The sequence below is a fragment of the Pipistrellus kuhlii genome, unplaced genomic scaffold (assembly GCF_014108245.1).
Source record: "Pipistrellus kuhlii isolate mPipKuh1 unplaced genomic scaffold, mPipKuh1.p scaffold_m20_p_17, whole genome shotgun sequence".
NCBI lineage: Eukaryota > Metazoa > Chordata > Mammalia > Chiroptera > Vespertilionidae > Pipistrellus > Pipistrellus kuhlii.
In genome coordinates, this window is record NW_023425482.1 from 9,399,914 (window position 1) to 9,415,978 (window position 16,065).

The 16,065-nt window shown below is 41.0% G+C and overlaps 1 protein-coding gene across 1 annotated transcript in view; it reads right to left on the reverse strand.

Moving 5' to 3' along the window:
* Nucleotides 1–16,065, reverse strand: part of CDH13 (cadherin 13) — a 1,012,190-nt gene that overhangs the window by 635,303 nt on the left and 360,822 nt on the right. Inside the window, exon 3 of the mRNA XM_036440234.2 lies at nt 14,305–14,513. Coding sequence (XP_036296127.1) covers nt 14,305–14,513 — 209 coding nt within the window. The remainder of the gene's footprint in view (nt 1–14,304; nt 14,514–16,065) is intronic.

Consider the following 16,065-nt stretch of genomic DNA (forward strand, 5'->3'; position numbering starts at 1 on the left):
TATGGAAATGTATTTTAACCTGTGAAGATCGGAGCATGTTTGCAGGCAGAGGAGGGGATTCAGAGAGAAGGAAACAGCTGAAGGAGTAAAAGAGAAAGAAGGAGCACGTGGTGAAAACAGAAGCAGAAAGCAGTGGGTTCAAGTGCTCCAACGAAAGGATGTGTCACAAAGAGGAGGTAGAGTTGGTCTTCCTTTGAGAGGAAAGCGAAAGATTAGAAGGGGGCACAGATGAAGATGGAATTGGGGAAGCTCAAGTTGGAAAACATAAACTTTTCAGCAGAGATATGCATTTTCAGCTGCAGAAAACCATAGGCAGTGAGGTAGAGTCTATTGTTTAAGTTAAAGGGAAAGTCCTGGAGTGGTACTCAAGGCAATGAGCAATAAATTAAGGATGAATAATTACAGGTAGCAAAAAGGGCAGGAACCTGTACAGAGGGAGTTGCTGTACTTTCATGAGAGTGAATGCCTCATCAACCAAGTCCTTGCCACCTCACCCTCATCCGTTTCCCAGAAACTGTTTTCCAATAGGTAAGGCTCCACATCTATATCTATTGATAAAGCCTTATTGATTTCAAACCATCCTTATAGATACTTGACTTCTTTTTGAATCTTGAATCTCTCATGCAATGAGGATCTCAAGGCTGTGAAAGTTACAAATGAAAAAAAAAAAAAAAACCTGTTTCCATATCTTCACTTTCATCATTGGGTTAAATTTAGTCAGAGCCATTGACTGCATGAAGAAGCCATTCTTTAGGCTGGAAGATTATTTTTCAGATCTTTTGGATGCATCTATTCAACCAATCTGAATCTACTTTAGTAATGTTTAGCTCATATTGCTCTATATTGAAAAAAATGGTAAGATATTTTGTTGAATGCCTTCTTGGAGTATTTGAAGACAAAGCATGCCTCTGAAATATTCTATGTAGTTGTTCAACCATGGGCAAGTCATATCTTTTCCATATCTTACTTTATTCATCTATAAAATGAAGATAACAGTTCCTATTTCACAGACGTGTTGTAAAGACCAAATGACTTAAGGTAAGAAATGCATTTAGAGTGGTACCTGGCACTGAGTTTGACTTAAATAAATGTTGGCTATGATCAGCATTATAACATCAATTTTCATTCCATCTCTGACATTTGTTTAGTCATTCAATAAGTATTCAATGACAGTTATTAAGTGCCAGATTTAAAGCAATGAACAAGTCAGTCAGAGCCCCTGTCCTTACAGGGAATTTAATTTTACTTCACCTAATAACCAACACTGAAATTATAAGATTCATGTAGAATTTGATAAAAATATAGGGGGGATTATTAATTTTAGCACCTTTTTTCTTTAATTCCATTTCTGAGTCTTCTTTTTTACTTCTTTTCCACTTTATAGAAAATATCTAAAGACCTGAATGAAAGAGAAAATTCCATGAAAACTAGGCAAGTAAGACTGATGGTCATGCTAGTGGGGGCTAGACTTTGCTAACAAGGTCTAAATTAAATAAGGGATTTGGAATAAAAAAGCAGTCAAGTCTCAGCTATCTGTTAACTGGAGTTTGTGAGAATGGACAATGAAAGGAAGAAAACAGTGCATCCTGATTAGCTGTTTTAACTCTCACAGTGGGGGCAAAAACAATAAAAAAGAAAAGAATGGCATCCACAGTCATCTGGAGTGAGAGTGATGGGCAGGGAAGAGCTGCAGGAAAAGCCTGGCTATATTTATTCAGGCTCTTCCTGGGTGGCTTGGAGATCTACCATTGTTTATAGCTTTGTAACTTCAAAGAAAGGGAGTTGTAGCTGCTGTCAATAGAAGCTTAAATTGCCTGATATGATGAAGGGGTTGGTTGACAATGCCAACCTTTTGTCAAAAGGTTTTGCTTCAAAAATAATTGAAAATTGAAGGAACTATCTGATTTCCATAAATAGCCAGAGGCAGGAGAACTGTGTTGATATCAGGAAGGAAAAACACCATCTTGAATCTCAGGTTCACTTTTTTCCTATTGGTAGGTAGAAGAGAAAAAGTGTAGAGAAGATTCTACACTTCCCCTTTTGGATTGTAAGGCTGGAAGGAAATCTGAGATCAATGGGGTCAGACCAATAAGCTCCCTCCAGCTAAAGCTGCCTTTCAATCAAGGATATTTTGGAACTTTTGCTTAGAGGAGAGTCTCAAATTTTTTGAGTTTGATTTACCTTGAGTCTCCCTGGAATATTCATATTACTCTATGCCAAGAGAAGCTCTTTCTCCTTCTGAAGGCCTCCCCAGTTGGTTGTACTCACCAGTCTTTGAAGAATGGGAATTGCTAAGAGCAAAAATATGCCATGTTTGTTATCGTTTTTCTCTGCCTATGTGTAAGTCCATTGATATGTCAAATTCTGAAATGCTATATGGAGTATTACTTACAGTACTTTTTATTGGAGAATTGATCTTCCTTTACACGATAGAGAAAGAAGAACAAGTGCTAACAAAGTCTATTTTCTGTTAAACAAATCATCATATTGATACTTTGATGAGCACACATACTATTTGCTTTTTGAGTGTTGCTACCTTCTTATCTTATTAAAAAGGATAGAAGCAATTTGGCAAATAAAAATATCAGTACTAATGTGGACCCCAGTAGGACATAGGCAGTCTTTGTTGTTATTGTAATTTTTAACATGGAATCCCTAGGGGTATAAACCAGAGGGTTTTTACTTCTGTTATAAGAGGAGCTTGAAAAAAGACAAAATAGACTCTGAGATCAGGCCCTGGCCACAGTTGAAAGTGCTTCCTGTTTTTCTGTGTGATACCTGAGGTACAAATTGGCTTTGTCTCAACAAGCAGTTAAATTTAGGGTCAATCAGCATCAACAGAGTGGCTCAAGAGGAGTTACCACTCTAGCACTTATCACAAATCAAGGCCAGGCCACAGAGACCAAGAGTCCAGGGATAACTACCCCATGCGGGTAGATTAGAGGAGATGGTTGGCTGGGGCCATAATGCTCTTCTTTGCTATTTTTTTTTTCTCCAAATGCTCAGACTTGTGCTTTAAAAGTTTGGGTGAAGACCATGTAATTTGATTGACCCTTGTGCCATGCGAAGAACTGAAAAAAAAATGGTACATCCTCTCCCTGTTCCTTTGCTACCTAATCTTAGAATATTAAGACCAAAGATCCAAATGGAGAAAATCATGGTCCTTATCAAAGATTGTGTTCTGGCCCTGGCTGGGTATCTCAAGTGGTTAGAGCATCATTCTGGTACGTGAAGATTGCGAGTTCGATCCCCAGTCAGGACACATATAAGAAACAAACAATGAATACATGGGTTGATGGAACAACAAATCAATGTCTCTCTCCAATAAATAAAATTCTTAAAGAAATAATTGTGTTCTGTTTTCAGTGGAGTTTTTTTGTTTTTGTTTGTTTGTTTGTTTCCATCAGAAATGAGAATCAGGTTTTTACAGAGTAGTCTAGGAGACATTCACATTTGGAAATCTTGTGATGTTTTTATGAGGTTCTGTTCCATGGGCTCTATTTGTGAGGAAAGTGTTTTAAAAGTGCCATGACAACACAGGGCTTGTCCACCTACATAAAATTTAACCAAGATTATCACTCAGCTTGTTTTTCCTAATAACTTTGAATTTTTTATGTCATTTCATCTCTAATAAGAGCAGCCATACCATGTGGCTAAGCCCATTGTGATCAAGTATTTCCACATGCCAGATAAGAGGGCATTTTAAAAAAGAGGTTAACACTTCAATATTTACACTGAGAAATCACTTACATTTGATTTGTGGTAATAATAAAAGGAGGTTAGAAGAATATCAGAGAAATCAGAATGATGTGCATTCTATTACATTATCTTATGCCATCAAAGGTACAAGGTGAAAATGCATGTCTGATGATGCTTTATTCCTTTTACTGGAAAAGTCCCAGAAGCTGCTGGAAAGCTAGCTGTGGATGGAATCCTAGGCCAAGGGCATTGCTGTGGATTTGCATACTTAGGTGTACACCTGACCAGCCTGTCATCTGAGAGCCACCCCTCGACTTCTGTTCCTCTAAGATCCATGACTCATAAAAACAGGAAAAACACCATCTGCTTCAAGGCAGTGTTAAATCCAAACAATGCTTATGAAAATAAAATTTTATTTTTAAAAATATAAATGCAAGGTATTTTCCCTATGCTCCACAACTATCAAGATGAGTAAGATAAGGTCTGAAATTAGGAAACTGATGGCTTGAGAGACATTTCCATTTGGAAACATTGTGCTGTTTTCATGAAGTTCTTTCTCAAAGATTTTACTCATGAGAAAAGTTTTTATAAAAAGTGTCATGAAAATACAAGACTCATCCAATATCTAAAATTTCTTTAGGTGTTTTGCTCAGCTCCATGTTCATTTTTTAAAAAGACTCTAACCACTTGTTATTTTCCTCTGTCATTTTATAGTATTTCCAGGGGAATAGGAAAGCACCAGTTCTATTTTAAATGTCAGTAGTGTTACTTAAAATAGCAGTGGCTGCATAAAGTCAGAAGGCTCAGGCCAAACTCCCAGTTCTGCCATTTGCTGGCAGATGGAGACTAGCTGACTTACACAACTTCTCTGGGCCTGAACTACTGCATCTGCAGAGTAGGAACCATATTACCAACAGAGTAATAAGATTGGCCATGAGGATCCGAGAATGGACATATGTGTGACAGCAGCTAAGAATGCTCTCACAGATGGTGGGCACTCAGTGAATGACTCCATCTCTCTTTCAAAATATATAAATCTTCCATAGGATGCTAGGGCAGCCCTGTCCACTCAGTAGCCATTTGCTATCTGTGGCTATTAAGCACTTACAATTTGGCTAGTCCACATTGAGATGCGCTATAAGTGTAAAATATACATTGAATTTCAAAGACTTAGTCTTAGAATGAAAGGAAGAATGTAAAAATCATTTCATTAATAATGTTCACATTGATCACTTATTGATATAATATCTTATAAAATTACTAGAGGTCCGGTGCATGAAATTTGTGTATGGGGGGAGGGGTTTGTCCTCAGCCCATCCTGCACCCTCTCCAATCTGGGACCCCTTAGGGATGTCCAACTGCCTGTGGGTTTGGACCTAAATGGGCGGTAGGACATCTCTCTCACAATCCAGGACTGCTGTCTCCAAACAGCTCACCTGTCTCGGCCTGATTGCACCTAACCGCTTCTGCCTGCCAGCCTGATTAACACCTAACTGCTCCCTAGCTGGCCAAATTGCCCCTAACTTCCCTCCCCTGCTAGCCTGGTTGACCCCAACTGCCCTCCCTTGCTGGCCTGGTCACCCTTAACTGCCCTCCCCTGCTGGCCTAGTCACCCCTAACTGCCCTCCCCTGCAAGCCTGCCCCCAAACTGTTCTTCCCTGTAGGCCTGGTCCCTCCCAACTGCCCATCCCTGCAGGCCTGGTCACTCCCAACTGCCCTCCTCTGCTGGCTGGCCTAGTTTACCACAACTGCCCTACCCTGGTGGTCATCTTGTGTCCACATAGGGGCAGCCATCTTTGACGACATTGGAGCAGCCATCTTGTGTCTTGAAGTGATAGTCAATTTACATATTGCTATTTTATTAGATAGGATGTATCCTAATATATGTTAGGTTTTATACGTACATTGCTTTAAATTTATAACATATAAATATACAGATAATATATATATATATAAAATTTAATCCAATATACACTAATAAAAGAGAAATATGTAAGTTGACCATACCTCTGCGACACTCACCAGCCAATCAGGAGGGAATATGCAAATTATCAGGACAAAGATGGTGGTGGCCCCACCCCCAGCCTCTCCAGGGGCTGAGAAGCAGGGTGAGATAGGATGCCAACTATGAGGGGGAGGGTAGGGACTGAGGGAGCTATAGGAATAGTGCTTCAGCCAGAGTGAAGCCTGTAGACTCTGGTGGGAGTGAAGGAGAAAGGTGGCAGCCAGAGCTAAGGCCTAGGTCCTGGGTCCCAGAGGAAAACTGGAGCCAGCAGCCAGGTGAAGGAAGGCATATTGCATAAATCTTCATGCATTGGGCCTCTAGTATGTATATATATATTGTTTGTGTGTATAGTATAATATATGCATACATTGTGTGTTAAATATAAATATATAGTTAAGTAATATATACATTATCATAATTCATTTCATCTGTCTTTTTAATGTTACTATATGGAAATTCAAATTACATATGTGGTTTACAATTTTTCTTTTGTATTATCTGGTGCAAATGTGAAATGTTGGGTTTCTACAAGCCAAAAAAAGCTAGTTTTAATTATCTAGACTTTCTACGGGATCAATTATTTTTCCCCAAGCATTTCAATTAAAATTATTCTTTAGAATATAAACTTATTAGATTCTGATCCACAAATCAATCTGCTATCTTCTTAAATTAATGAATCAAATTATTTATTTTTATCTATATTTGAACAGTATTCTGGAGCCAAGAATCATAAAGATAACAATTTAAGCATGTGTCAAAATATAAAAGCCTAATACCCTATTCCAGGCTCAATTTTTGGAGCTATACCATAATTTTTTGAGATATATATTTTCCCTATTTTGCATGACAGTTAAATGGATACCAATTTTCCCTAATAGTAACTTGGGAGGATTTTGCCATGAAAAGTGGTGCTTCACAGATTTTTGAAATTACCCCACTTGTTAAATCGGTGCATGTTAAGTAGCTACAGCTTTAAACTCCTCATTTCTTTACAGCCACATTCAGTGCACAGAATGGTTCTCCACTTTGATTGTTGTGAAACATATTTCATGTGAGCCAGATCAATATCATTGACCAGCTCAAAGAACTCCACACCACGCCCAGTCATTGTGATAAGGTCTTGAGACAAGGTGATTAATTATGCCCCAACCTGGTTGCTCTCATACTCATGGTGCTTTAACAAATGAAGTCAAGTCACCTGCAAGCAGCATGACAGGTACGTTGGAGGTGAGATGACAAAATGGACAAACGAACAGAAGTGATTTCGATGGTTGGCTCAGGGTTGATAAAAATTGGAGTTTATCTCAGTAACAAATGTGCAACGATATTTTTGTCTAGAATGTGTGAGATCAGAAAAGGTGAAAAAAACATACAGAGGTAGTAACAGCTCACAGGGTATTTCAGTTAAGAAGAAAGGATGGTTCTCTATTTCTCTGAATCTGTTTTTGTTTTATTTGTTCGTTATTTTAAATTTCTAGATTCCATAGATAAGTGAAATCATACAACATTTATCTTTCTCTGCCTGACTTATTTCACTTAGTATACTGCCCCTCTAGGTTTCTCCATGTGGTTGCAAATTGCAAGATTACATTCTTCTTCTTCTTCTCCTTCTTCTTCTTCTTCTTCTTCTTCTTCTTCTTCTTCTTCTTCTTCTTCTTCTTCTTCTTCTTTTAATATATTTTATTGATTTTTTTACAGAGAGAAAGAGAGAGAGATAGAGAGCTATTGTAGAAACGTCGGTGAGAGAGAAACATCGACCAGTTGCCTCTTGCACACCCCCTACCGGGGATATGCCCGCAACCAACGTACTTGCCCCTGACCGGAATCAAACCTGGGACCTTTCAGTCCACAGACCGACGCTCTACCACTGAGCCAAACCGGTTTCGGCTACAATCTTCTTTTGATTGCTGAGTATTAGTCCATTGCTGAGTAATAGTCCATATCTTTTTTATTCACTCATCTATAGATGTAATTTTTGTTCTAAGTCTCTGTTAACACTGGGTTAGGGACAATATATTTTTTACATTCTTAGTACCCCATTATGACATCAAGTTAAGACTGGGGTATTATTGCCATTGTACAGATGAAAATTGAAACTCAAAGGATGAAGATGACTTCTCAGTGCCTTGCAACTATATAGTAAGTCCTAAGTGTGTAATTAGATCCCCATTGGGGTCATCCCTTCAGATCATCTTTAAGAACTCACCTAAATGTCCCAGAGCATACATATACATATAGTAATGAAGGGGCATCCAGAGGCTGATTTTGAGGTTCAGGCCCACCATTCCCTAGAGGTTCTTACCAAATACAACTCTAAGACTATGAGAAGCAGTGGGTGAAGTGGTATAATCTCTCTAAGGGTCAAGATACATGATTAGCAGCAATTATAATATTGGCTTCTGAACAATGGATGGCGTGTTTTATATTTTTAATTAAAACATTAAAAACAAAAACAACTACTTCTCCAAAGTTGTTCCTTTCCTAATTGCTCATTTTATTTTATTTCTTTTGGAACTATTTCTGTCCTGATTCTTGAAACTGAATTAGGAGCCAAACTACGTCTTTTAAACTGCATGTTTACTTTGATGATGATCATCAAGACAAATAAGTCTTAAATTTAGCTTTTTAAGATTCTGTCATAACATTCTCTATTCATTTTACTTTCTCTGGGATTTTAAATGACAAAAAGGTAAGGATACATACATATATTTGCATTTAATTTGATTGAGTCCCGTGGGTACACTATGTACTGGCTTCCAGTTAAGAAGTGTAAATTGTTAATAATTAACTTTCCAATACTGTCAAGTTTTTTGGTGGTTTTTAAGTGGACCCATAGAAATAAAGAACGATCTCTTAGAAGTTTAGTCAGTGTTTTACATAAAGTGGGTACCTGAGCAATAAGAATCGTTATGATTCAAGTTTCCTTGTAATCATGAATTCTCTACAGATTGTAGAAGTGAGGAAATTTGGTCATATGGAGAAGGGATGAAGGATTGGGTTATCTCAATCTACCTGGTTCATTCATTTAGCATTTATTATAGTCCTGGCTTTGATGATACAATGATGAGAAACAACTGGCATTTTCACTTACCTTGTGCTGAGCACTGCTCTAAATCTTTCGCATATGTTTACTTATTTAATATCTGCATTATCTATGACATTGATATTGTTATGAACTGGTTTTACAGCTCAGAAAGGAAGGAAAGAAGGAAGAAAGTTAAGGGAAAGAAGGAGGAAGTGAATGAGAAAGGGGGGGAGGGAGGGAGAGAAGGAGAGAGAGAAAGAAGGGGAGAGGAAGAGAAGGAAGAAGGGAACTAGAGAAGAAAGGAAATAGGATGGGAACAAGGGAATAGATTATATTCTTGCCTTCAGAGAGCTGATAGCCTCATCAGAGAGCCAAAGTGTAAAACAAGGAAGTAGATACATAATTACAAACTGAGAAGTGGCCATGAAGGTACTGAATTGGTGCTGGAGGGAGATGATCAGGGTAAGACCCTTCTTTGGAAAGGGGACCAGAAAAGGTCTTGGAGGAGGTAACAGTCCAGCAGGTCAAACCACTTAAGATGAAAAGGAATCAGACTTGAGGGAAGGCTGCAGAGACCTGCCAGGCAAGACTGTGAAGGATATTTTCAGACACATAGAAAGACTTCAGAATATATTCCAAGGTCCCTATGGGTGAAGAGGAAGCAGGGGCCCATTGAGTGAGAAGGGTATGATCAGACTTGCACTGAAGCAGAAAGCCAGATGCATGCCCACAGCCTGTGGGTTCACACAGCTCTCCCTCTGTTACACTGTGTGTCTCCTGCTTTGTTCAGGAGCCTCAGAAGCTGGGTCACTGGGATATAAATGCTACAGTTGCTCAGAATGTGGACTCTCACACTTCAAAATGAAGCAAGTAGGTCCAGTGTCTTTGGCTTCCAAACTGGAATTTAAATTTAATTGCTACAAGCTCCCGGATGTTCTTACTTCCCAGCCTGACTCCATAGAGTTCAACTGATATCAGAATTTCTTGCCATAGCCTACAGTTATAGAACCTATCATTTCTTTCAGAAATACATACACATATATATGCATGTATATTTCAAAAATTAAATCAATTATGCTTTTATTGGGGGTGGGGGGCAGGCTGAAAAATGATGTTGATGAGTCACACAGCAGATAAAGGCATCTCTGCCAAAGGACTATAAAGAATGAAGCAGAACTTCTCTATGCAACTTTGAAGCTCTCTATATAAATGAATAAATGAAATTATAAATAAATACATGGGCCACTAAACACCCAGTTGTCTTCCTGCTCATCACTGCCAGGCAGAAGGACAGCAGACAAGCCACAGTGCTGTCCAGACATATGTGAGTCGGGTTCATCATTACGCTTCTCAGGCTAGGAAACTGCTCTGTGCACGCATGGTTAGCCCTGACCCCCCATAACAATTCCTCCTCGCCAGTCAAAAGACCAGGATTAAACTGCTCTCCCACCTACTCAGATCTAAGGTGATCTTACACAGCCCAGGCAGGTACTAGCATCTGGGCAGCCCACTAAAAATGTAGAAAGAGCTTGAGAGTTTATAATTAAACCATTAACAATCAGACTTCACAGATTCAGACTATAGACTTTCCAGGTGAAAGGAGGTCACAGGTAGCAGGTAAAAATAAGGGACACATCTTTTTATTAGCACACTGGCTCTAGTTCCTGCAGCTGAGCTGAGCTGTGCTGTGCTTTGCTGGGGTTGAATTTATCTTACAGAATTTAACCATGGGGACATCACTCCCATCTCTCCTGTTTTGTTTATGCTGGGTTCTCCACTGCCCTCTCTGAGAACAATTTTTCCTTCTTCTTCTTCCTTTTTTTTTTTTTTTTTTTTTTTTTTTTGGCTCTGTTTTCTCTTCCTGCCCCCAATCTCTGTTCTCAGTGAGGACACTTAGTCTTCAGTTGCTTATCCTCTCTCTAGAGGTTAAAGAAAGATAATATTGATGGTTATCTGTTATCTGGTGCTGTGTGAAGTCTAACAATTCTGTGATATAAGCTCAATTCTTATCCCTGTGTCATACCTAGAGATGTTGAGGTTTAAAGAGTTGAATGCATTGTCCGAAGTCACATGATCATGGGGGGAGGAAGCCAAAACCCTACCATCATGCCTTTATTTCCCCTGAGACCCAATCCCAAATTCCCTGTTGCCTCCTGGACACCTCTATCAAGATGTCACCAAGAGCTACCAACTCAACACATTCAAGCCTGATTGGTCCAATACCTCTCTGTCCTCCGAGGCTGAACAATTTAGAATCATCGGGATGCAGAATTGTGGCTCTTTCTTCTTTCAAACAACTTTCACTTGCTGTTTTTTTCTGTCCCTTCTATGTTGCTCTAACTCATCCTGAACAATGGACAGTAGCCACAGCCATTCAGGTGGCATAGCATCCTGATATGCCAACTGGCAGAAAGGAAATGGGTGTTTGAACAGAAAAGTCAGAATCTCAATCCTATTTCTGTCCATTTCAAGCTAGGGGATCTTGGCCAATTTTTCACACCTACAGCAGCCTTACAGGGAGGTAATGAGGGTTAGAAATAATACATGTTAAATGTACATTGAGATGCAGACACATAAGAGAGTCCTACTAAGTAATAGAGCTATGCACTTGCCTCTGAGTGCCTCACTTTCCCCCACATATAAAATGGGAGCAGTGGTATATGCCTCATAGGTGGGTGGGAGATTAAATGAGTCACCATTCATGGCCCATGAAGCAGCACTGGCACACAGTGAATGCTGTGAAAGCATCGTTGTCACAACCACCTGGGGTCCCTGCCCTCTCCTCTCTCTGAGGCACAGCACACTCACATTGCCTCCCTGCTTGATACATAATCAACATACACATTTTTCTCCTCCATCTAGAAGTGAGCTGACTTGCATACTCACTGATTTCTCCCTCTAGTTTTTGGTCTGCTTGGCTACACACAGTAGGGCCTCAAAAATACCAACTGAATATCTCTGAAGGACTGTGCTCTTCTTACAGGGATTCTTTAAATAGCCATTTTGTTTTCCTACCCTTTTCTTTCTTTCCTTTATTTGGATTTTATTATGGACACATCTGGGCGGTCTCACAGGGTTATTTCGAACCTTGTAAATGACTGGAGGGGGGAGATGAACATCCTGTTCTGCTGGAGTTGAGCAGACTGGATGGCACAGCAGCCTCCACCGTGCTGTGTAGAAGCAAACGGCCACAGTGAGCTTTGTCAATAACGTGCTCAGACAGCAGCAAATGAGAAGCGGCCAGGCTCCAAGGGCTTGCCTCTGGATCAGTGTCTCTAAAGCCGAGTCTCATGATATTGAACCCTGACCTCTCAACCCCTGGAGTTCGCCCACAGAAGTGCCCAGAATCCCTTCTGCTCTGCTTTAAGATAAATACATAACATATTCCTTTCCGGATTTAAGAATGGGCCACCTATCATGATGAACAATTTTTCCATCTAAATACAGTCCATCCCACATACAAACCCCCTTTTGTGAATCTCTGTACCATTTACTTGTTCCTAAGAAGCACTTTGTGCTGCACATCTGGCAATTTTATTGCTTTATGTACTTTCTGTCATTTATATCATGAGTTAGTGAGATGCTGTGAAAATGACCATAGCTAAGTAAGAGGAAAGCTTGCTTTTGTGGTACCAATGGGTTTTCGAAATAGTATATGTTCACCAATACCCCACTTTATTTGAAAACATCAGTGGCACACTGTGGATTCATTTTAGCTGTCTATCTACCCTTAACTCACAGATTCACAGAAATAAAGGAGAATTATGGAGTTTGTCCAGCCCAGGGATGGCAAATAGATTCCGTATCCAGGAACATCTCTAAGTGATGGATAGGTGGCAGCTTCCAGAAGAACGGTATTGGGAAAGATTCTCAGGCCACGCCAGGGATAATGTGTAGTATTTGCCATGGTTGTTGTGACAGAGTAGGACAATGCTCATGCCACTGGTTTACCATCCCAGACTGTTTAACCCTCTAATCTACAAATGAAGAAGTTACATGATTCTTTCCAAATCACAGACCGCACTGGCAGGTAAGCAATACTCACACTGCCAATTGTACTGTCTGCTCCCCAGCTGTGGAATGTGTTACTCCTCCACCCATCCTCCACCACTCAACAAAATTAGCAAAAATCAGGGTATGGAAAATGTGGCAGATGGAAAAAGGCAGTGAGAATCACAGGCTTTGAAAAACTGGGTAAAAACCACGCCAGCAGGTAGGAGAAAAAGCTAGGGGTACCGAGCATAAGGCACATAATTTTTATTGATACTAGAGGTCCAGTGCACGGATTCGTGTACCAGTGGGGTCCCTCAGCCTGGTATGAGCCCTCTCACAATCCGGACCCCTTGGGGGATGTAGTAGTGCTTGAAGCAGCAAGTGGTGGGGGATGAGCCCAAGCCTGGGTGGGTGCTGCGCTGCTCCCACTCATTCTGGTTCCACTGCGCCTGCCACTGCTGCTCCTCTGGTGCCCTTCAGTCAGCTGAGTGGCACTCCCACTGTGGGAACACACTGACCACCAGGGGGCAGCTCCTGCATTGAGTGTCTTCCCCCTGGTGTTCAGTGTGTGTCATAGCGACCAGTCAAACGGTCGACTGGTTGAACAGTCAACCAGTCGCTTAGGGTTTCATATATATAATTTTGCCATTTTTCTAGGTGCCTTCCTTATCTATAATCAAGAAGCCAGAGTCTCTGAGCTCCTGGTGAAGGAAAAGTAGGTGAATCCATGGTAGCAATGGATGACATAATCAGGATGCCTCAAGGGAAGCTCCTGGCATTCCTAAAGTATGTGCAACATGTATGCAGGTGCAAGATTAGCATCCCAGTGCATCTGGAAAAGAATGGGCACCAGTGCAGGCAAAGGAGCAGTGACCTAAGCAATGAGCGCCTTGCTATACAACTCTAGTGGACCACTGTGGTTCTTGCCTGCCCAACATCCATTTTGCTTCCTTGGATAATAGGTTTCTAATTTATTGTAATAAGTAACCCCTTTTCACCCTCAGTCTATACATTTTAGGTGAGGCTGATTTTGCTCTGGGTTTAGTACAAATCATGTGACCCAGACTTAACCAACCAGAGAATCACGACCAAATGGGCACAGTGATTATTACATGGATATATGCATGATCTAATGAGAATCAATAAGATTCAATTTCAAGCTTTTGTTGGAAGTATCAGGAAGAGATTGTCTCTCGGGTGACTTCAGGCTAGGAGAAAGGCATGGAGCTACCGAGACCTCCACATTGGGTAGCAGGGAGGGAAGTAACTGTCTAAGAGTGAAGCCAATAGAAGGAAAATGGAACCATGAGATAAATAAGAACCAACACTGATGCTATCATTTGGGAACTGGCATATAGCCATTCCCAAAGGCAGAGCTATCTCAGAAATATCACAATTGCCTGAGCCCACAATCCCCATCCCCATCCCCCATAGTCTCCCACAAATTTTTGAGTTGGGTTTCTGTCATATGTAACAACAAAATAATTTTGGCCAATAATAAACCACATACTTATTTTCCACATACGACATGTAGACCCCAAGTTCCTCCTTGGACCCAAGTTATCCCAAACATCTGAGTTACCTGCATGGAGCCCTGGATGTCTTTCCCCCCGACAATCACGAGTTCTGCCATGTCTTCCGCATGGGGAGTCCGCGCATGGACGAAAAGTGTCTTGCCAACCGCAGTTACGTTCCTCAGGGCAACTAAGCCACCTTCATCATTCACTTTGAAGTATGGGCTTGAGACCTCATAGTGAAGCTTGTCATTTCCCTTACAGTCACTGAAGTTCACTGGAGAAAACAAAACCAAACAAACCAAAACATAAGGAGTGTGAGTAGGTTGGGCAGCTTAGTCCTAAAGATATCTCTGACCATTAAATGTGAATTATCATTCCCATCCCAGATCCACAAATGCTGCCCCTTGTCCCATAGCTTCTCCTTTGTACCCCCGTGACTTTGATCATGCTGAAGGTCTTCACTTCATCAAGACACATCCTTGCTCACCTCCCATGTCCAAGGCAGGTGCTAATCAGTGAAAACAAAGAGATAAACAGGACCATATCTCTGCCCTTGAATCTAGTGGGTGAAGTACACAATAATGTTTAGGAATGTGTGAGATGCTGTTGCAGAACCAGGTTGCTCAGGAGACTTGAGGCACAGCTCCATGGAGACAATATTTGAGCTGGGCCTTGAAGCTGTGTTGGAGATTAGAAGCCCCCAAGAAGTGGAGGGCACGATAGGTTATTCAAAGGCGTGGGAATAGTGGTGGTGAAATAACAAAACAGACTCAGAGAAAGAGAACTAACTTGGTGTCTTTGAGGTATAATTGAAATTGGACAAAGATTTTGGGGATAATGAAGGAGAGGTTGGAAAAGGAAGTTGAAAATGTTCCTTTGGAGATACATTGGGAAACGCCACTGAGTTAGGGTGCCTTAGACTATTCTTAGTGTTGACATGGTCATGGTCAGGTACATGTTCTGGTTCCAGTGTAGGACAGTGCTTCCCATGGGTTGGAATGCATCAGAATTCCACAGGAGCTTCTTAGAAATCCCAAAGACCCAATCTAAGGAAGCTAATTATTGGCTCTGGGTTCTGGAGAGTGGTTTGGAAAAAGTGAGGAGAGGCTAAGAAAACCAGTTAACTCAGTGCTGTACCAATGATGCCTGGCCCAGATGTAGGCAGTGGCTGGATGGCAGTGAGTGAGATCCCTGTAGTTGAATGCTAAGTCAAGTGTGCGAATGAGGGAACAGGGAAGAGCAACCCTCCTGAGGAAACCACATAAGCACAGGGGCATTGCCAGGAGCAACAGCTGTAACAGCTGGTCACGTTTCCCTCTATGGTGTGCCTGTAGCTGGTACATGATTCTATTTCCAAAGGCATCACAATCCACTGTCTGCACGAGTTTGCCTGCCTGCCTTTCTCCATAGGCTGCCAGGCCCTTGGGTGGAAGCATAGTATTACATGTACTACTTGCAGTCCTCCTCCCCCACTTTTGTTTCTTAGCTCTTTGCTGAACTGATTTGTCTAGAAAACCTTTAATTGAATCACAGCATAGGTCTAGAAAAGTACATAAATCAGAATGTACATCTCAACAAATTTTCAGGAAGTGGGAACACACTTGGACCCAGCACCCAGACCTAGACACAGAATATTACCAGTTCTCCTCTTTCTCCCCCTTCGTGAGTAAAATCCCTGCACTCCTCTCCAGAGGCTGTGCTGTACTGACTTCTGAAGTCATAGTTTGACCTGTATTTGCACTCATACAAATGGAATGATGCAGATTGTGCTCTTTTGTTCTGGATTCTTTCACTCAGCATTATGTTTGTAACATTCAACCGTGTGG